The sequence below is a fragment of the Chiroxiphia lanceolata genome, chromosome 6 (genome assembly GCF_009829145.1).
Source record: "Chiroxiphia lanceolata isolate bChiLan1 chromosome 6, bChiLan1.pri, whole genome shotgun sequence".
NCBI lineage: Eukaryota > Metazoa > Chordata > Aves > Passeriformes > Pipridae > Chiroxiphia > Chiroxiphia lanceolata.
This window is the reverse complement of record NC_045642.1, coordinates 28,476,636-28,498,424: the sequence shown is the minus strand read 5'-3', so window position 1 is coordinate 28,498,424 and position 21,789 is coordinate 28,476,636. Positions and strand designations below refer to the sequence as shown.

The window sequence follows — 21,789 nt, the reverse complement described above, 5'->3', positions numbered from 1 at the left end:
CTCACAGCCCAGGCATGCAAGTGAAGTGTCACCAAGTGAAGGAACCATTTTGCTGAAATTGCAATCAATTTTCAGGTCAGAGCCTTTCCCAAAGGCAGAGTGCTCACCCCTCATCTGCTCCTCTTCCTCCCTTCTGAGTGGTACATGGAGGAGAAGGTAGCTGGAAAGAGCAGTCTGGGAAACATACTGGCCATTGAGGCCCAGCCAGGTTTTGACTTTGCATGTGTTTAGCAGTGAAGAATTCAGAAGACATATCAGAAGACGGCCTCTCCTAACCCTAGGACTTTGTGGATAAGTCAGTTATGGAAACAAAACTAGAAAGTTAATAACAGGGGGAAAGGGAATTTACTTTCAGATCTACTCAGCAGAATGAGTACCTGAACCAGATATGTTTGCAGTCTGGTCAGATGGTCAGATGAGAATGCCAGGAGTTAGTTACTGTGGAATTACAGCAACAACACAGAAAAATTAAGTCCAAACAATTATTTTTTTAAAGTAAAGTGGAATGCAGAGGAAGACAGGACAGACACAAACACATACCACAGACCAGATAACACAGAAGATCTTATGCAGTGATGTGCCGCCAACACTGTGAGAAGTAGCACTCACAACTGTGTTCCTTTTAGCTTGTGTCTCGGAGTCATTTTCCTCAGTAAGGGTGGACTACACCTGGGAACTTCTTCATTTCTTCTGCATTTTAATAAAGGAGCTTTAAATACACTTACACATACTTAAAAGTAGCCATGTAAAGTAAATTGAGTCAAACTGTTCTCACACCAATGACTTTGGATTCAATACACAAATCGTAGTGAACAGACTGGTGCACAGCATATATATTTTGAAATGCAAAAGTACTTGCCACTTGGTTCATTTCTGTGGAAAAATCTTTACATCCCAAAAATGCCTTTATCAGCTCTGGGTACAAACCACTTCCATTAAGGATGGTTTAGCAATAATTATTGGTGAACTTCTTCCATCAGAACCAGACAGTCTTAACTCACTTTTCCACTCCTCAGCTTGGCCATGAAGATGTTGCCAAGGAAGGATTCCCATTTACCTTCAACACATTACTCTCATACTAACACTCAACACCAAAAGCAAAGCAATGGTGAGACAATGGCCGATGATGTGACTAGTATGACCATCACCAAGTCAGACAGTGCACGCCACTCTTCCCTTCAGAAGAATGGAGGAAATAATCCCACAAAAGGGACTATGATGCTTACTTTAAGCATGATTATAAAGTATTTTTCTGCCCTGGCATGAAAGTGACACATACTTTATATTACAAATAACACATATTTTTTTTCTAATTCTTTCATGCTGGAACCTCCTGAAATTCTCATTGGAGGATGGGTAAAGAGAAAATTCCATGTGCGAGAAATTTTATATAGCTGTTTTCTGCTCAGTTTGAAGAAATCTCACTTGATAGAGCTACTCACAGTAGACCAAGGTAGTCTTTTGCACATGAAGAGAGACTCTGCTTTAGACCTGTATTCATAGACAGGAATTTAACTATATTTTAGGAACATTCACACTAGTCAGGCTGAGTAAAGGAGGCACTAGAGTTATACTTGACTGTGAAAATAAGCTTATGACTTATCTGTGTCATATAACAAGTCAGGAGGCAGACTTAATTCAGTAAGCTCTTATCTGCCATGCTGCAACCATGAAACAAAGCTGCCTCTCCCTCTGCATGGAGGAAGAACACTGAGGCAAGTCTTGCTCCAAACAGCCCCAAAATGCATCACTTCATACTCCTCATCCAGGTATCACCTCACAATCCCCATCCTCCTCCAAAACACCTCCGTAGATCATAGACAGTCCATCCTTCCAGTCCAGAAGCCATTAAAGACTCTCATCCTGTATGAGGGAACTGAAACAAACATTTCATTTTGGGAAATGGCTCAGGAAGAACATGTGAGGAAGCACAGCAACAAACAACACATAAGGTAGATATAAATCCAGATAAAATATTATAATCATTAAAGGGTTGCTGCTCCCTGAAGGTTGGCAAAACGAAGAGAGTTAATTAAAAGCAATCTCCACACAGCGCTGAGCTAGCCCGCCCTGATAAATCAGCAGCCGGCATTGCTCTCATAGAGGTCAACGGGGGAAAGAGGTTGGGAGGCAGGGGAAAGCGAGGAGAAGATAAAACATTTAGCTGAGACTACTGACAAAAACAAATCAGATCTTGTGACAGAAAATTGAGAAGACTTTTCCACGTATTTACCCCATCAACACTATTTTGCTAGATTTAAACCTTGGGAATGCCTGTTTGCCATCAACATAAAACCAGCTAAGCTGACGGGGGTCCCATTCATTTGTATCAGCATAGGAGAAAAGAGAAGCAAGAAGCTTTTGGAGCCTTATCCCAGTGGGGAAGTATTAACATTGCTTTCATCTACATGCCATTTTATCACTGAAGGCTAACATCACCAACATTTGCAGAAGGGCGCATCCTTTTTTGAGAAGCAGATCCTAAAAGTGAAAGGGTCAGTCAGATATGACAAAGCAGTAGACGTATCTCAATGCTGCAACTGAGATGGTTTCTCCGTACCAGTGGAGAAAGAGTTCACTGTGAAGTCTTCCCATCACCAACCCTCACCCATCACATATCACATGCCTCTTAACCTAACCCAGCTATAAAAGGTACTAACCTATGAATTAAAATTATGATCCTGATTTAATCATACTTCACATCAATAGATATATGCTAATGAACTGGAAACTTTGAGGATAAAGAATCCATAGAAAACACAAGAACTTACAGTCTTCAATACACCCTTTAGTAGTTTAAAAAAAAAAAAAAGGCAAAAACCACGAAGGTAAGCTTGTAGATAAAAATGGGTTCATGGTATAATTTCTGATATTGGACACTGGCTAGTGATTTTTCTAACCATATTTTCTAAACAACAGCTTGAAACATGATGCACACCAAAGCAGTTTAGCAGTAAAACAGCTTTCTGAACCACTGTTTCCATTATTTCTTATTCAGATTGCACAGGTTTTAAAGTAATCATAAACATAAAATATATTTGTTCCCATCATTAGCTAAACACAGTCTCTCAGGAAACAATATTGAGACCAAAATACTTGAACAGTTACAAATCCATGATTACTTTTTTCAAAACTGTTCTTAAAAATGAAAACTGAATGGAAATATGGGCATTATTTTCCCTTGAAGAAATAGTACTAACTTTTTATCTCCATGATAAGCTTCCCTATGGCACTGTTCACTGGATAGTGAACTATCTGCGCTATAATTCCAACCATTTTGATTTTTCTTCCGACTCTGTGACTAGCCATGTTAGGCTGTGGATCCATAGGAACACCAGAAACTGCAAAGTTCCTAGAACCAGACAAAAAATTTCATAGCCACATGACACAAAGCACTGAATTGGTGTTCACTTACTCTTCCAAAACATGAAAAGCACCCAAAACATTTTCAAGAGGAAGTTTTGTTCCAACAGCCATAATCTATCTTCCCGTGGCTATCATGAAGCCAACTCAAAGCATAAAAGCAGCATAAGCACTGTACTCTGTGTTTTGGCAGAAGTAGCATGCCCGCATCTGATCAGATCACATCAGCCCTGCCAGATGATGCAGTAGGGCAGGCTGGAATTAACCAACTCAGGGCATGGCCTTATTCCATTGCTCTGCACCTGATTTTCTTTGCACCGTCCAACCTATTTAGATATTTGAGAATTAAAAGGCAGGAAGCATTAAGCCATGTGTTTGTAGAGAATTTAGCACAATGTCTTAACCAAGGCTTTGTATCTCACATCACAAATGGGAATCTGACAAAAAAGAAAGGGTAGAAACCATAAGTTACATAGAGTTCCTTTCTTTTGCATACTAAGATTTCATATGTGTTAGAGCTGGCATTTTATATTGATTTATAAAAATTATCAGAAAGCAAGTACAGAGTTTTCAGACTGATAGAACCCTCTGCATTGTACGAATTGAGAGATGATCCTCAGGTTGGATCAGTTCTGTCACAACAGACTGTGACATTAAATATCACTTTGAGCCTTTCTTACCAGAAAAACATTGATGTAGTCAGTGTCCGCATCAACACCTGAGCAGGGGACTCTCTCCTGGCTACAGCTCAGCAGAACAAAATTAATGAATCAGGATTTGGCAAGCACACGCTGCTGATCACAGCCACCTAGTGCACACTCATCAGTACCCGTCCCTGCTCCGCTCTTGCTGCTCCACTGGCTCCCTGTGAAGCCTCCCCTCAGACAGTGCTGGAGTGCCAGTAAAATTGTCCATGCAGCTGCAATTGTAACTCTCTGACCGCACCCGTTGCAGGCAGGTAACCTGAAAACTGAGACACACGCTGACATAGTCCTGCTATTTCCATACTGGAAGGGATGGGGGTGTGAGAAGGATATTTGCCAGCAGCCATTGAGACACTGCATTATTCTTCTCTGAGACATCTGCTGGGAATCTGTGGTTAAAATATGCTCTGCTGGGAAATAAACCATATCTAACAATTAAAAAAAAGTATCATGCTTCTAATAATTTAGACTATTAAAGATATATAAGGATTTTAAATATTCAGTATTCAAGCACTCAGTTATGATATTTGTGTTACATGTCACTCAGTTTAGACAGTAAAAATAAACTATGCAGTTCTTTCTTACGAAACAAGAAAGGAAAACCACTTTCTGCTTCTTATGCAGTAGTCCAGCATATTTGAGTTTGTTCCACAAATTGTAGAGAAGTTTTTAAAGAAACGAAAGAAGCACTTCCATCTGAAAATTTTTGTTTTTAAAAAAAAAGGTATTCTAAAAGTATGATTCCTTTTAGATTGTGTTGACGAGTTAACTTTCCTTACAAGAAACAAACCACTGCTAAAACTGAGACCTGCACTAAGGAAGCAATTAACACACCTCAGTCTCTGCATCCCAGGTAAAACTGTCAGGCAAAGCCAGAAGTACAGTCCTAATGAAGCCCTCAGAACAGGCCTTAAGCAATGTTGCCTTGGTGCTGCTCGTCTGCACATGGGAGTATGTCACCCCAGACAGGGAGACCTCAGATCAGAGGTTGGTCTCTCCAAGGGAAAAAAACATCAACTCCCGGAACAGATTCATTCCACTCCTACAAGTCCTCGGGGATAAACAATACAGGGATGGTTCTTGCTCAAGGCAACATCACATACAGACAACAGAGTGATGAGCCCAGAATAAATACCAAGATTGTAAAATTGATCTACTGAGCAAAGAAATTCAGCTCTGACATGAAAGACAAACCAGAGTGAGAAAACTCCAGACTCAGCAAATTACAATCCTAAAAGAAGGTTTATTCACAGCCAGTTGGGGCATTGGAATGCCTCATTTCAGGACAGCAGAGGTACAGCCAACTGTTGTAAGCTGCAGAAGACAGATATACAAGATGGACAAAGTCTGCTCTTGAGAGCAACCTCCAAATACCACGCTTCCAGTTTTAGGAAAGCAGAGGAAGAAATCAATTTTCATTAGGCTCCACAAAGGATAAGCCACATTACCTTCACCATGACTCAGACAGAAGACAGATCTCCATTTTGCTCTGTGTATCTGACTTCTGCATTGTCTGTGTAAACTATTCCCACCTGGACACTGTGAATGCTATCTAACAGGTATCATGCATCTAGCCCATTGGACATGTGTTTACCTTGAAATTATTACACCCTCCAAAAAATCATACCTTTGGGCCTCTGTAGCACAACCCAGATAGTTCAATATTGCTTTCACACACCACAAATAATATGTTTTTAAAACTTTTTATTCAGTGGCAGTTTTGAGATACAACCTCCATCCATTCACACAGCTAGACAGACTGAAAGGCTGGAAGACCAACAAAACAAAATTACAAAAGCACTGCAACAACTAATCACGCATAAGCAACTGGTGGAACCAGATATAAGACTGAAACTAGTAACATAACATTTATCAGAGCCTCTCATATTCAAACCATATTCAAACTCATATTCTGGTCTTCTTAACTTGGCTTTTTGGCCCTCTAATGACTTTGGTTTTATTCTTATGTTCCTCTGTGTAAATACAGTAACATTCATGCCCTGTTTTTGCTAAAAGCTGATGCTGAGATGTAGAAAATACAGTTTTCATGTGGACAACAATTTTGATTTGAAATGTGTCACACTAGCTCATTTATGTTTTTAAGTAACATCAGAGCCACACTGGAAGTGCTGTAGAGGTTTTGTATGTGATTTAATTTGACCAACAAACCCTGTTCTGTCAAGCAGAAGAAAATTCCCTTCTGCAAATCCATGTTAAAAACACCTCCACATCACTTGTAAACACTGAACTAGCAACCTACTTGTCTATTTTATTGCTTCCACCTTACACATTACACTTTCACTTAATATTAAAAAATCAGCAACCAGGTGCTTATGCAACATCCAAAAAAAAAAAGAAAAAAAAAACAGTCTTCACCACCACCTAATCAGGACATAGGGCTGTTTCAGGCACATGTAATGGGATACAGAACCTTCCAGTTGAGTTCCTAGCCTGAGTTCAAGCCAGAGTAATCACTAATAAATACTCTTGCCATACAAGAACCCAAGGCCCACACTGGTCTCTTGCCAATGTGAAACAGGGATCTGAACATAGACTATTTCTTCACAGCTGTCTCACGCCACAGAATTCATCATCACAAGGAAGACCATGTTGGCAGCCCAGGGGTCGAAGTTGGCTGTCAAGACAATTTTATCTGAGAATACTGGAATTGGAAAACTGACTGCTGCTGTGTATTTGCAGTGGGAATGCAGAGACAGAACAGGCCTGCTAGGGTTTATGATGTCAGCTCTAGCACTGTGCACACAAATCTGTGATGATCTGGTCCACAAACACCTGGTAGAAAATAAGTGTCCCAAAGCACATCAAAGTTATCCAACAATGCAGTCAGCATGCAAGTGAGCTGGCCTAACAGTTGAGCCTAAGTTAGCCCCTTTTGTCCCAGAGGCTGTCCTGAGCAAAAGGAAAAGCACTGGCAGTGCTAAACTGCTGAACTACTGAAAGGCAGCAGCCCCTCTGGTGAGTGTCCAGGCACAGCACTATACAGCATGAGGGATCTCACATGCTGAAATGGTAACAGCCTAACATATGTTCCATTTAGTATGTTTAATTGACAACCTGAAATAAAAGTCAGCTGTGGGAGTAAAGACAGATAAGGGTGAGGGGAAACCAGCTCCTAGACAAGACTTTGTGAATTACAAAGTCTTAATTATATTAAATGCATTATGGTACCATATGCACATCCCTAATATGGCAGAGAAGGAGGAAATGGGACTAGATGCTAAAACTGGAAGTTGAAGGGCTACATTCTAGACTTGATCTCTTAGAAAGTTGCTGAACCACTTTGTCCTAGATTAGCCATCCATAAAACAAAGGCAATAATCCTTTCTTCACAGGGGTGTTGAGAGGTTTAATTAATTAAGGTTTGCAAAGTCCATTGAGATTTCTGACTGACATTTGAAGTAATTCAGAGTACTTTTTAAATGTATTTTTTTCTTCTACTACACCACTCAAATCTTGTCATATTAAGATATCCAAAGGAGAAGAAGGTGGAAAGAAAAAGCATGGAGATAGGTACACAAACTAGTAGGAAAAAAAACCAACCCAGCAAACTCGGCACTTCAAATCCACTGCTGTCCCATCAAAGCTGTCAGAATACTGCCACTTCTACAGATGAAGACTGTGTTTGTCCAAACACCTGCCACCTTTACCTTGCAGACGTGTTAAACTTAGATATTTTTGCCTGTAGCACCATGTTGGTAAACAACGCGGTAATAAATGGCAGAAATAACAGGCAGTCATGTCAGGTTGATTGGATCACCAGAGGAAGTGAAGGGGAGAAGAGCATAGGAATGAAAGCACCAAAAGAGAACCAGAAAGTGAGAAGAGAGCGCTGAACAGAGAAAGTGGCAAGTTGAGTGTAAGAAGAAGCCAATCATTAATAAGGGACTCCAGGCACAGAGCTATTCTATGAAATGCATTCCCACAGATGTGCAGGTACACTGGAATACATTATCCAGAGAGACTAGTCTAGCGTGAACAAGGCCACATATGTGTCCCAGTGCCAGAGACAAACTGAATATTGGACACTCTTAAACGCACAAGCACACACAAGGAGCTGCTTGATACCTGAGCTGGGATTTCTCAGTCTCTACATTGTCCCCCATCTCAGAGCAAAACCTTTGTGTGGCCAGTTTCTGTAGGGGGCGTTTGTGGGTTCTGAGATACAATCAAAACGCAGACAGAGGAAATGCAAATGTCATTCAGCTCCCGTTCATTGTCAGGAAGGACACATGAGGATAAAACACTGTGCATTGCATCCCTCCCTTATTATGTGTCCTACTGCTTTTGTCCTAATTTATCCCATGCATAATTTATCCACATGTGTATTGTTTCCCGATCAGCAACTTTAAAGAATAAGTGAAAATTATAAAATGTTTTATTAAACAAGTTGTCAACAAAATCGCAGATGGTGTCAGACAGCCAGTACCAATTCTGCTTCCTCCACATAGCCTTAGTACTTTAAAAGGCACACCGAGAAAAGCGAACCCAGCACTTGATGTCTATTGTTTCCTCCTCTCACACCCCCCAGGGGCGAGGACAGGAGAAGGGAGCTAATTATAAATGGCCTCATCCTGTCCTCCCCGAGTTTAGCAGCAGCAGCGGGATCGGGCCCCAATTCATTTCGGCACAAGCAGCCCTTCGGCAGGATCCGCCGCGACTGCTGGGAGCCCCACGGTGCCGCGAAGTGCGAGGCGACGAGGCGAGGTCCCATCCGCCGGCGGGGCGGGGGCCGGGGTCGCCCGGCATGTTCCCGGGGCCGCGGCCGCTCCCGAGAGCTCGCCGCCTCCCACCCGCCGTCGCCAGAGGCCACTGAGCCCGAGCTTCCCCGCCACCGGCAACACACGTCCGCGGCTGCTCCCGGCCCAGGTGCGGAGCCGGGCGGTGCGGCCCCCGGCGTGCGGTGCCCGTGCCAGGGCAGCGCCCGGCGGTCGGGAGGGGCGCGGGAAGAAATCGCCCTCGCCTGCACAAGCGTCAAACCTGCCGTCGAACGGGGGGCAACGCCACCTCTTCCGCGCGGTTTTCAGAGTATGTTCCGTCCCTCGCCGCCCACCCATGAGGATACTCGGACTTCTTTGATTAACCCCCTGGCAACTGCGCTCCTCTCTCCCCGCGGATTCTCGTACCCGAGAGAGCGGGTAAATGAAAGCAAAGGTTTTCTGCCAGGACGGAGCAGGAGACAAACATGTCAGCACCCCTTCCCAGCTCGAGGCTTTCCTTTCCCTCCGGATCGCAGAGAGACAGCCGCAAGAACCCCTGGAAAAACCTTCAAGTGTTTTTCCAACTCCAGCCAGAGAGACTTGAGTTGGGAAAAAAAGAAAAAGAAAAATCTCGCAACCCTAATTTCATCTCGGAAAACTCGAAGGTATAAAAACACCCACTCAGCGCAGCCAGAAAGTGCAAACGAAGCGTCACCGCCAGGTACTGTGCTTCCCTGCTTTACTAGCAAGAGCGCTGCCCCCGTTAGCAGGGAAGTCGTTTGAAAAAGGTTAAGACAGCTCCTCTCCCTACATACGCTGCCAAATCCCACTCTCCCTAATGCCTTCGGGGATTAGCGGCGTGCGCTGCAGACCACAAGGAAAATAAAGGACGCGATCCAAAAGACGACAACCGGCTCCCGTGGTCCCCCTCAGAAATCAGCCTTATTTGCAGACCGGGAACCCCGGAATACCTTCGCAGCAGAAGTACCTGCCCCCTTCCTCCCTCCCTCTCTCGAGCAGGGGTCAGACCCCGTTCGCGCAGCCCTCGGCGGCTTGTGCCTGCTCTCAAGATGGAAACACAATCAACTCTCTTCCCCACTTTGAAAAGCGAAAGCCTGTCATATGCAAAACAGATCTCCAGACTTCCTGCCCCAAATCAGCGACCGGCAGTCCCGAGCCATTCATTTCACCCAAGTCTGCTTCCCTCCCTCTCCTCTTCCCTCTCTCTCCCATAGGAACGCCGAGGCGCGCCGGCAGTGCCCCCGCTGCCCCGCTTTTCCGACCGTCCAGCCGTGGAGCGAGGGGGGACGCTCCGATCCCCTTCGCCAAGACATCCCAACTCCCCAAAGATTTGCGGAGGTAACTCCGAGCCGCGGTGGGAGCGCGGAGGCTCCGCGCTCCGAGCGCCCCCCCGGGCCGGTGCTTGCCCCGCGGAGCGCGGCGGCGCGGGGCGACTCCGGGGGGCAGCGCGGCCAGGACGTGTCAAGTGCGCGCACCCCGCGGGACGCGGCCGCCGCCGGCCCCGCGCTGCGCCCCGGGAGCGCCGGGCGGGCATCCCGCCGCCGCCACCGCCCCCCGCCCCGCCGCCCCCCGCCCCGCGCCCGGGCTCCAATTAACCCGACAATTTTTTCCTCGTTAATTCGGCGCGAGCCGCGGGGATGTGTTGCACAAAAAACGAGCGAGTCGCTGGGGCAGAAAGGAGGGCGGAAGGAGGGACCCGCCGGGAGGCTGCCGGCACCCGGCTCCGGCTGGCAGCCAGCGCCGGAAAGGCGCCTTTTTTCATATTTAAACCACGCGGAATATGTACATTTTTGATTCCTACTTACGCTTTCAGGGGGTTGTGAATGACAGTCGCCATTTTGCTACAATGTAACAGAATATTGTGTCTCGGAGTTCTAAAGGTTCGCTCAGGGGAAGCGGCCAGCCAATGGCAGCGCGGCATACCGGCCCGCCGGCCAATGGCGCGCCGGGGGCGGGGCCGGGGCGCTGCTGGTTATTAGGGGAGCTGTCAAAGCCCAGAGGTCACTCCCTCTCCCTGGAACTGCTGCCGAGCAGGTCTTAAAGGGGCAGCGCCGCCGCTGGGGCCGCAGCCGCGCCGGGGGGCACCCGAGGGCTCGGGGCGGCCGGGGGGACACTTCTCCGCCGCTCTCCAGCTCCAGTTCTAACGCTCCGCGCCGCGAGAGGGAAAGCCCGGCTCGCTCCTCGCCCCCTCGCACGGCCGCCGCTGCCCCCCCGTTCCGCAGGCAGAGTGCCCCGCCGGGGGAGTGAGCCCGCGCCGCCCGGTCGCTCCGCACGCTGCCCGGCAGCGTCCTCCCCGGGCTGCTTCCCTTGCTCCACAGCCGCGCTCCCCGCCAGGTCTCCGTGAGCCGCCGGCGCTGGCAGCGGCTTCGGAGCAACGCGGCTACCCCTCCCCCAGGAATTTCCCTCTCCCTGTCAGTCATCCCGGCCCGCAGCCCCTGCGCCCTTACATAACGCGCGGCGGCCGGACCGCCCGCCCGCTCGCCCGGCCCTGCACAGCCCGGCTCGGCTCTCACACAGAGCAACTTCTGGCGCGCCAGGAGCCGGCCCTCCGCTCCCTCTGGCGCGCCAGGAGCCGGCCCTCCGCTCCCTCCGGCGCTGGGAGCCGCGAGGGAAAGAGCCCTGACCCGCGTTCCCCCGGACAGGCGATGAGAGGAGCGGGAGGCTGGACCCCGAACGCCACCGGGAGCAGGCAGAGTCCATTCCTGGGGAGGCAGCAAACTCCAGGAAGTCTGGGCTTACCTGCAACTAATTAAAGGAGCTTGCGAATGAATTATGGAGCATGACCCGAGTGATTTAAGAAGTGTCAATCCTAATCTCACTCTCAGAAGTAAATCCACTGAAGTTCACGAAATTATGCCAGTGTAAATTAGGCGTCAACAAGAGCAGAGTCAAACCAACAAGTTTCCTCCTTGTCTGATAGTAACGTCAACTTTGTCATCTCATACTTCTCTCCCTCCCTCAAAGGTCTCATCTCCCTTCAGGCATCCTCGATCCCTTTAAAAAACAAAACCAACCACCACCAAAACCAAGGCTGCTTCCCCATTCTTCACATCTATATTACCAGAAGAAACTCAACTAAAGACAATTAAAACACACTGCTGTAAAAGCAGTAAAAGGGAGGAGACTAAAGAACTAATTTGATTCACAACTTAAAGAATAAAAGAATGAAAGTAATGATGTTTCTGAGATATTAGGGTGCTAACAGAAGCAGAAATAGCAATCTTCCTGAGCTAGTGGGCTGAAATTGAAAAGATGAAGCAAACAAAATCTCTCTTGCTCAATTGTTTGACAAAATAAAACTCTCCAATAATGAGGCAAAAGAGAAGAGGGACAGAGAACAGAAAGACAGAGAAATTATTATTCACAGTGAGAAAGGGGAGATGAGAGTAATGAGAATGAGGTTTGCATCAAAAGTTTGCAAAAAGTTGAAGTTTAAGGTCTGTCTAGGGCCCTTCTTTCCAAAACACTGCCTACTCCAGCTACTAGGTCAACCTAGGTACTGTGCCAGGCATATATCCCTGGAGGGAATTATCTCTTCCATCAAAGCAATCTAAGCCATTTGGTTACAGGCACTGCTTAGGAGAAATAAGCTTTCTGTCAGCTGGAGAGTTGCCAAGATGCTGAGATCTATCCCAAAACAGTTCTGGGAAGTAATCTTTAAGAACGTTTCCATTATCATATTACATTATATTATTTAATATAGTAGTAGCCCAGGTGACATTGAATGTGACTTCAGACCCTCCAGTTCAGTACTCTCACTGCTCACAGGAAAAGCTAACCACAAACTGCCGAGTTGTCATAAGCACACAGTTGATGTACGTGCTGCAAAGAAACAAACGGCTTAGCAGGCACCTGAACTGGTGACTGTGGACTAGCAACCTGTACTGCATCTTGCTGTTATGAGGATTTCTGGTTCAGCTTTTCATGTTGCCATGACATTCACTCAACAGCAAACATTTTAGCAAGCATTTACCCTAGGATGGGCAATATTCACTTGTGGGATAACAATGACTTTGCTTCACACGTAAGAAAAAACAGCCTGGAACCGTAACACACTGCAGAACCAGAGACAGATTTGTGCAACTGAGAAAAGGCCCCAAAATCCAGCCAAGCTCTAGAAAGCCCTGAGATTTTCTAACGAGAACTGGTGACATTTTCAGAGAATTAAGAAAACCTGTTTGAGGTCATTTTTAAGAGTTAATGAGTCCCTCTGGTCCTGTTTTGTTGGATATATAGGCCCATTCCTGCTCTTCAGGCAAAGAGCTCTTGGTGCAGCTTGGCAGGGAGCGTATTGCAAAAATGGGATTAAGCCACACGTGCTTCCCTGGCTGCTACCGTTACTCAGACGTTGGGCCTTTATCAGTACCAGCAAAAGCAACGAACAGTGAGAACAGGCACAGATGACCTTGGACTGTTGATAGCCCTTTTCCCAGGCAGACCCCACGCTCCTGGCCAGGAGAACCAGTCAACAGCATTGTCTCGCTCAGAGGAATCTCCAGGATGCTCAAGGACAAAGCTGCTATATCAGCACAGTGGAAAGTCTCACCCACGGTAATAAAGACATCAGGCTTTGTTCACAAGTCCATATAATTTTCCTACCATGTGTTTAATTTAGAAAAAAAGAGGCACAGAGCACTGAGCGGCATTTTGCTTTTAACAAACTTTTTTAATAAAAATTTTATGCCATGCCATAGTTACCTCCATTTTCACATACACACCAGTCCATCAGGAGCAGATCATTTATGAGCTAAATTTTTAGACTGAATTTTGCTCTGATTTTACTGTACTGTAAGTCAGTAATCAATAGTCTTGCTATTGTTTTACACCCTACAGGACCAACACATCTCAAACACACTCAATTACATGTATGCTGAGTTACAACTTCAGGATTTCTACAGTTCTACATAGCTACTGTTAGTTTAATTCAGACTGACCTGAAACACAACAAGGAGGCTGCAAGAAAGTATAATTTAGAAGTAAATAATTTAGAAGTATTTTGCATAAAAAAACCTAGGTGGATGTATTTTTAACTAGAGGTTGCCAAATGTTTTGACAGCCAATATATACATTTTGAAAAAGGAAGGTAAGTTTTGACATAAATCTATTGGGGTAAGATCTATAACATTAACACAAGTATAGGCATACTGCATCTATAATACTGGAGTGAGCAGGGCTTTAGAAGGCAGAGTCCACCACCTCACCTCCAGTCCCTGATACAGAACTGTACCTGATCTCTACCCAAGTAGAACACAGTGTTGTGTCTTCTCAGTGTACTGGGAAATGTCATGTCTCATAGAACATAACACTGCTCTCCTGATCCACCTCTGTTTCAAACATTTTTACTATTTACATAATGCAAGCACGTTGACAATTTCTGTGAGGTCTCAATAATATTCCTGTTCACCCTGGAAAGCCTTATTTTGGCTGACAATATTTCACTGTGAAAGAATTTTTACCTGGTATTTATTATCTCCTGCTTTCCTTTTTATCTTATTAGGTTTTAATGTAGAGTTGCTCTTTTCTGGAGGGAGGGAAAGTTAGGTTCTTATTATACATTTCTCAACTCTTGTGAATTGGAAAGTGAAACAAACTAGACACTGACACTGAAAGCCACAAATCTAATTTTGCTATGGAGGGAAACATAAAAGACAAAGCTGAAAAAAAAAAAAAAGAAGTGGCTTCTGGTAGATTAACAACAGTTTAATGTTCTCAGATATTTCCAGGAATATACAATTTTATTTTCTCTATATATATATTAATATGCAAAGTACCAGATTCATATAGCTTTAAATATGAGAGTGCAGTAATGTAGTTTGTTACAGCAAAACAGGGCCCCACATGCACAGGTATCCTGCAAGAAATTTGAAGTCTTAACCCCTTTTTATTTATTAAAGCTGTGCAGGCATCTCTCATACACTGTTTCTTGTCAGCCCTCCTCTTCACTTTCTTTGATCTTTATCAATAGTTGCTTAGCTGAAAGAGGAGGAAAAGATATCACAGTGTCAATGTTACAGACTCAACACCAGCCCTCTACAGACACATCACCAAAAAATTTACATAGTCAGCATAACAAAGATAACTATGGAACTACACAGAGTAAAAATTGGCGCAACAAATCATTCTTCACAACAATGGGAACTGCATTCTTGGAAGGGACTTCAAATTTTTATTTTTTTTCTAAGCAAAATTTCCTCTGTATAGCTGTAGCAACAATTCTTGGATGCCTTTAGTGTAGCTTGATTTCAGGCCTGATTCTGATTTCCCAAAGTACACCTGGATTACTTCTATGCTGAGGTCTGGACTCAAGCCCCTTTATTTTTTTAGCGGGATGTTTTGATAAAATAAATATATTTTAACACTAAAGAAGAGTCTCTACTATTAAGAAATACATTGAGGCCTCAATCTGAATCTTTCAAAAGTTTGGGGAGACAGAAGTTTTTTAAGGTTCCAGAGTCTGGCTCAAATCTGTCCCCAATTTAACAAACTGCTAAAAGTCTATTTAGTGTGGCTTCCAGAAGATTCTTTGCCATGCATTGTTCTTAAATTTCCACAACAACAGAAAAAAATATTACAAACAAGCTACTTCAAAAGGGGAATACAACTTTGTTGTAGCCACTGCAATACCATAGTAATAGTAGGGAAAGGAATCTAATAAAACAGACATATGCTCTGAAGAGCACACACTCAACAACTATGGTTGTCCTCTCCATGAGGGGAGTCATTGGTAAAATTCAGAAGGGACAAAACTGAGTTCACATCACAAAGCTCATGATTTACATATCACAGGTCTGTCTGTCTTATTTCTTAAGTGAGTAATTAGCTGCGGGAAAAATTAAAGGAAAAAATAATAAAGAAAAATAAAATAATAAACAAAATTAAAAAAAATAAAGAAAAATAAAAGAATAAAGAAAAAGAAAACTCCTTTAGGAGTCCTTTTCACTCTTTCCTGCATTAAAGGTAGGGAAAAGTGTTTCTACAGTACATCCATTAATGGTATGCAGAGGTGGTACCCTGATTCATCCAAAATAATGGTGTCTCCTGTCTCCATCTATTCCTGGTGCAAGGGTGAAAGGGACTTTCTAAGGTGCCTTAAATTTCAGAATGAGTAGGTAGTATAGATTAGGGCACAACTAAATAGGCAGAATCTGATGATCCAAAAAAGTTTCTTATCACTACTCTGAATGGAGTCCTGAGATACTGTCTACCTATGGTTTTCACTGCCCTTAAAGACAGACTTCAAATGTAGCCTAAAAGTGGTGTAACATGACTTCCTCTTGCCTGTGAGGAGAAAACAGAATATAATACCTTCTTAATCAATCTGATCTCTAATAAGCACAGAGCACACACCATAATTTCATAATTATGATTTTAAGACAGGTTTAGCATTTGGATTGAGAATAATGAATAGCACTCTACCTGAGAGAATTAATAGCTGAGAAAAACATAAAACTGCCACATTCATCCAAAGAGAGTGCTAACTTTGAATCTGCTGTTGATTTGAACAGCTTCACCTTTTCTTCCTTACTGATGAGACCATCTCAAAGAAAGGAATGAGTATGTGACTATCTGCTTACTCCACTGTGGAGACTTTTTTTTTTTATTAGAGTGGGCAGAACTGAACTGTCCAGACATACCTTGAATGTAATGACTTGTTTTCTTTCAGTATTCAAGCTTTCTTGTTTACTGAGTGTATTTTGGTCTTTGGAACAAATACCATCATAAGCAGGCTGCTTTTGTAGCACATACAGGAGTTATACAGCTTAAAACAAAACTATGCCTTTTGACAATACTGAAAATTAGATTTAGCATGATAATATCTCACCCGCTAATGGGTTTTTTTAAGTTTAATATTATTCGTGAAATGTTTTTAATGTCAAGGGGGTTTTTTTATAATTTTAATAACACCTTCAAGAGTTTCACCCTCTCTTCTGTATAAACATGAAAGACTTACAGTATTGCATCCTTTAATTTTTTCTTTCCTTATGTTTTGTTCCATTATTTTCAAAACAATCTGTAACTTAAAATATCTTCCACTTCGTAAAAATTCAAAGAAAAAATCTGATGGGGTGGTTGCAGTGGAAAGAAAAACATTCACATAAACAGCAGTTTCGAATCAGTGAGGAGATAAGAGGGCACTAGCTCATTTTATTGCATTGATTGACCAAACACCAGAGGAAAATGCAAGTAAGGAGGAAGTAACACAACTCTTGTTTAGCTATGGTTTAAATCCTGCTAAATAGAAACAGCTTTAAAAGTGTCACAAAATTGTTCTTCTATTTCCCATCCAACTTTACATTGGTAGAGAAGAGAAACAACAGAAAGGTACAGACTGACCTGCCTAAAATACTGGTTTAGGTCAAGCCTAACTTTAAAAGCTGATGACTGCAAATTTCAGTGAACAAATGCAGTACTGGTATAACATAAAATTGATCCTGGGAATCTATTAGAGAAAGTTATTGCAGTCAATGTCGCAGTGGAGCCAGCCCTGATTTACCTGCCCACAAATCTCCCCAACTTGAGCCTATGGAGCTAATCTGATACAACTTTCCCCAATCTAGACAAGATCTCAGATCAGAATTCTCCCCTTCAGAATAATTTTGCTGATACTTTTTAACAGAAGTAGCCACATTGGTAAAATCCCTTACATAAAACTAGTGTTGCCATGGACAGAGCTTTACTAGTTGGGCTTTTTTGTTTGTTTTCCTGTTTGTTTATGTTTTAAGCAAGGGTGGAGCAGCTTTGCTGCCAGGACACCGCCTTCGAAGGCAGTAGCCACCTCTCCAGCAGGAAGCTCTGCCACACAACTCTTACTCCAGCAACTCTTCTCACACATCTAAGCCCTTGTGTCAAGTCTTCCACTCGTTTAGGCTTTTGCTTGAGTTGACAGGCCTTTGCTGACACTTCTACTCTGTGCTGCCTCAGCAGAAAGCACCTAAGAAGAACTTGCCAAAGCTTAATAGGAAATTCCAAGCAAAGAAAAAAGGCTCATGGGATAGTGCTTGATGCAAGGCCCATAATTTTACTCCCTCTGATGATGCTTATTAGGCTATTTCTAAGACTATCCTGTGGAGTCCTCATGCCTAGTACAGGATTTACCAGGCATATATAGACATAGGGACAGTTTCTCATCTTTCATGTGTATTACTAATATGGGCCTACTGCCTTTAGCTACTATTTATCCCAGTATCCACAAGAGTAGACTTACACAGGCCTCATTTCGAAACCCACAGTTAACAACTGTTACGAGGGAGGTCAAGTAGGCTACAGAGGCTCAAGTTCCCTAACCAATATAATCATCCTATTATCTTCACATTAGCTACAAGTAGCATTCATACATATATATGTGACACATCTTCAGATCTCAGGCTGATGGGACAGAAGAGATTGCTACTCAAGAGCTGAGAGCAGAATACAAGTCTAAACACAACACCATCACATAAATCTTACACTCTCCATCATGTCAACTGTGCCACATGCAAAAAATCCAAGTTTTCTACCTTGCTATTTCTTCCAACTCCTACTTCTAATGGGGCATTTTTTGTTTGTTTAAAAAGTCAACAGCCAGCTAGGAGCATGCCAGCCTGTACATTTGAAAAAAGAAGGCACAAGCATCTTCAACATCAGACAAAAAATCCCACCAAACATACCCAATGAAACCTCATAGGATTTAGAATGTTTTGGTACCTGTCATGCCCAGGAATGATCAAGCACTACAGTTTTTCAACTGAGCAAAGCTTTGTAAAGCTATGTGTAAGATCAATCACCTACTTCATATATGTTGAATTCTGCACTCACTTATGAAATATGAATTAAAATCATTAGAGAAACTTTGATAGAATAAAAACATCTACAAAGAACAATATTGCACTTGGTCCTGCAATGCTCCATCTTGCATAAAGTAGAATAGCTTACCAAATTATTTTCTTAGGAAAGATTCTTCCTGCTTGGCTCCTGCAAGCATCAGCATCACGCTACAACATGCAAGCAAGCAGGAATCTGGCTTTCAAGAAACCTATGCAGCCAATGGCCACAAAATAAAGCCTTATGATTGATTACTCAGGTTACTGTGCTCCAGAAATGGTACAGCAAGTATAATCAACCTGCGTTCTTTTCCACTCCTCTTCAGCTCTGCAACAGCTTTTTACTCCTTACAAGCCACTGGCTAGTTCTTCTCCAAGTTCTTTTTATTAAAACCCTTTATCTCTCCACACAGTAATAATTTCTCCTAGCAATCATGACCATCCACTTTTTTTGTTCTTCTAGACATAGGCATTGGCCATATCCACTTCAGGAGAAGGGGAAGAATAGCACCACAACACTCTGAGTTGTACTTGCACTTGCTGTGGGAGAGAGGAGCTTGTTGCTTAAGATCACTCTGATATCAGACAAGCAATGCCTGATCTTACTCTATTTATATACTTGGAATAATTCACTAGCTAACACTTTTCCCAGCTAAATGTATGCCCACTTCCTGAAATGGATTCAAACTTCTGGAGCATGGAGGTTACACAACAAGGGTAAGTATGCAAAGCCTACTGCCAGAGACATGCAGCTGTTTCCCTCACTCATACTCCCTCCTTCTGATTATTGAACATGAGAATCCCAGTTGTATTCCAGATACAAATGCAAGCATGTTATATTCCAAAGCCGGGCGCTATTCCAAACTGGAGTGCTGAGGACATCCAAGTTTAGCCTACTTGTTACCATAGCCATCAAGAATGCTGGGACCATAGGCATTCATTTTGCAGTTACCGCATATTTAATTTCACACACACACAAAAATTAATGCTCTAACCCACCAAAACAGCTTTGTTTCCAGACCACATTCTTACAGAAATATTCTAATACCTCTGCTTAAAGGCTTACGGAAGCCCTGTGCTGTTTCCAAAAATTATATTAAGAAAAGTAGACCCTAGTTCAGCAAAACACTAAGATATTTGTCTATGCATAATCATTGATACCATTCATTTGCTAAAGGTGAGCAATACTATTAAATACCTTGTGGAAACAAGCCTCAGAAGAGAGGCCACACAGGTATCAGCTAGGACTGGAAAATAATTTAGGAAGCAATAGTTGCAGAAACCTGGATTTCATAAAGAAATTATCTAGAATCAGAGTAGGATTATATGACTAATGCAGAGTCACTAAGTCTAAGAGCCCAAACAATAGGACACCTTGGAAGGCAGACTGGAGTATTTTAGAATGCTGTAATATAGTTGTATAAGCCTCGATTCACATAGCCTCGATTCCACATGGGACCCTGTGTCTAGTGTTTCCTATTAGGTAACTCTGGGAGTTATTGGATTCAGGGGCCTAGCTTTGGTCTCCTTAAGGCTGGACGTTTGGGCTACAGATGTTAAAAACAAACAGAAAAATCCCTGCCAGTAAGGTTCTGTTCCCATTTATAATAAGCAATTCTAACCTAAAGGCGTGGTTCTGCCAAAGTCGCCTTCAACAGGAGGAAGGGTTGTCCAACATTGTCACAATCAAATCCAGTTTATTCTGCCAGTAAGATTTATTCTGCATTATAGTGGTGTACGTTCTAGCAGAATATCATCTCTGTTTATATAGAGGGTTTAAAACATATGCATGCTACTGTTCAGATCTTCTGTGCAAATTTTCATATACTGTTCTCAAAGTCAATCTAATGGTACTATCTAATGTTGGTATTAAGATTTGAAAGTTCTGACCCAAAAAGAGTCAGCATTTCTTTATATCCATAAGCGCAGAATTTGGCCCAGACACAGTCTTTCTTTATGAAAGCATGGGCTCAATAAAAGCAAAAAGACAGTCCGAAATAAACCTGCTAAGAGCAACGCGCACGCAATTCTGTCCTGCTACACAGCCACTGCTCAGTATATCTGCTAACTCCCCGAATACACAACACAATACCGCGGGCGTGTCCGAATTAAGGCTCGATGTGTATTACGTACGGTGACTACCTCTGGGCGTGAGGCGTTTGAGGTCACAGAAAACCCCGCACGGCGTATTCCTGCCTGTCAGCCCTTCCTCCCCTCCCTGCTGCCCAGCGCTCCCCGCCCGGCGCACCTGGGCGGGCGGCGGCGGGGCGGCCCTGGGGCGCCCCCGCGCGGCACCGCCACGCGTCGCTTCTGAAGTTTCGGCGTTGGGAAGATTTGAGCGTTTTCCCGCAGCGAGAGCGAACGAGGTGCCTTAAATTTGGCAATAACGATGCCTGGCGACTCTGTATCTTCACGGCTTTGAAACTCAGACGGTTCGGGGAGTTTTGTGCTAGGTATATGGCTTTACAAATTTTCGGTGGAAAACACGCCCTCATCCGCCTGAGCTATGAAAAAGTAGCATCAGAAAGCTGCTGGGATGCAGCAACCAAATTCCCATGGATTCCACCTGTATTTCTGCAGTATTTGTTCCTCATTCAGAAGTCACAGCTGCAGCAGGTAGCAGGGCAGGGAAGACCAGTGCACTTCTGCTCTCTGTATTTTCTCTACTAATGTACAAGGGTGGCAGGGCAGTGGGAGAAAGGATACAGTTATCAGTTGCAGGGACGAATTATAATGCAATCCACACAAAGGAGTAGAATTAAAGCTCTTAAAGAAACCTTTGTTCTGGCATCTCCTAATTTTTTTTTTTTTTGAGGGGGGGGTGGGCAGCTAGACTTTGCAATCATACTATTACTTTTATTTTTTAATACGTTGTGTATATGGTATCATATCTATATATACCTGTGATGGACTATTGCGTACCATTCTGCTTTTCCCCAGAACGCTAAATACATAGCGTTCAGAACAAAGACATTACACCTCAAGACTTGTATTTGGACCATACACACACATAGTCCCTCTCCAGCATCTGGGAATGCACATGCAAGTATGAACAGACATCTTGAGAGCATCATTTAACCTTTGAAGTCAGGCTGTAAGCCTTGGGACCATCTCAAAACTACACTTGAAAACAACTTTTTAAAAAATAATCAGTGCTATATACACAACATTATTAGTTTTTAT

General features: G+C 43.5%; 1 protein-coding gene across 9 annotated transcripts in view; it reads right to left on the bottom strand.

The window, feature by feature from the left end:
* Window positions 1-10,685, bottom strand: part of DPF3 (double PHD fingers 3) — a 158,631-nt gene extending 147,946 nt beyond the window's left edge. For 8 of the 9 annotated variants that reach the window (XR_004357508.1, XR_004357509.1, XR_004357510.1 and 5 more), the window contains exon 1: window positions 10,612-10,685. Coding sequence is in view for 5 of the 9 variants with exons in the window: in XM_032690227.1 (XP_032546118.1) it covers window positions 10,612-10,643 (32 nt within the window). In the remaining 4 variants the exon portion in view is untranslated. The remainder of the gene's footprint in view (window positions 1-10,611) is intronic. The other variant, XM_032690231.1, reaches the window with a different exon arrangement.
* Window positions 10,686-21,789: the final 11,104 nt, after the last annotated feature.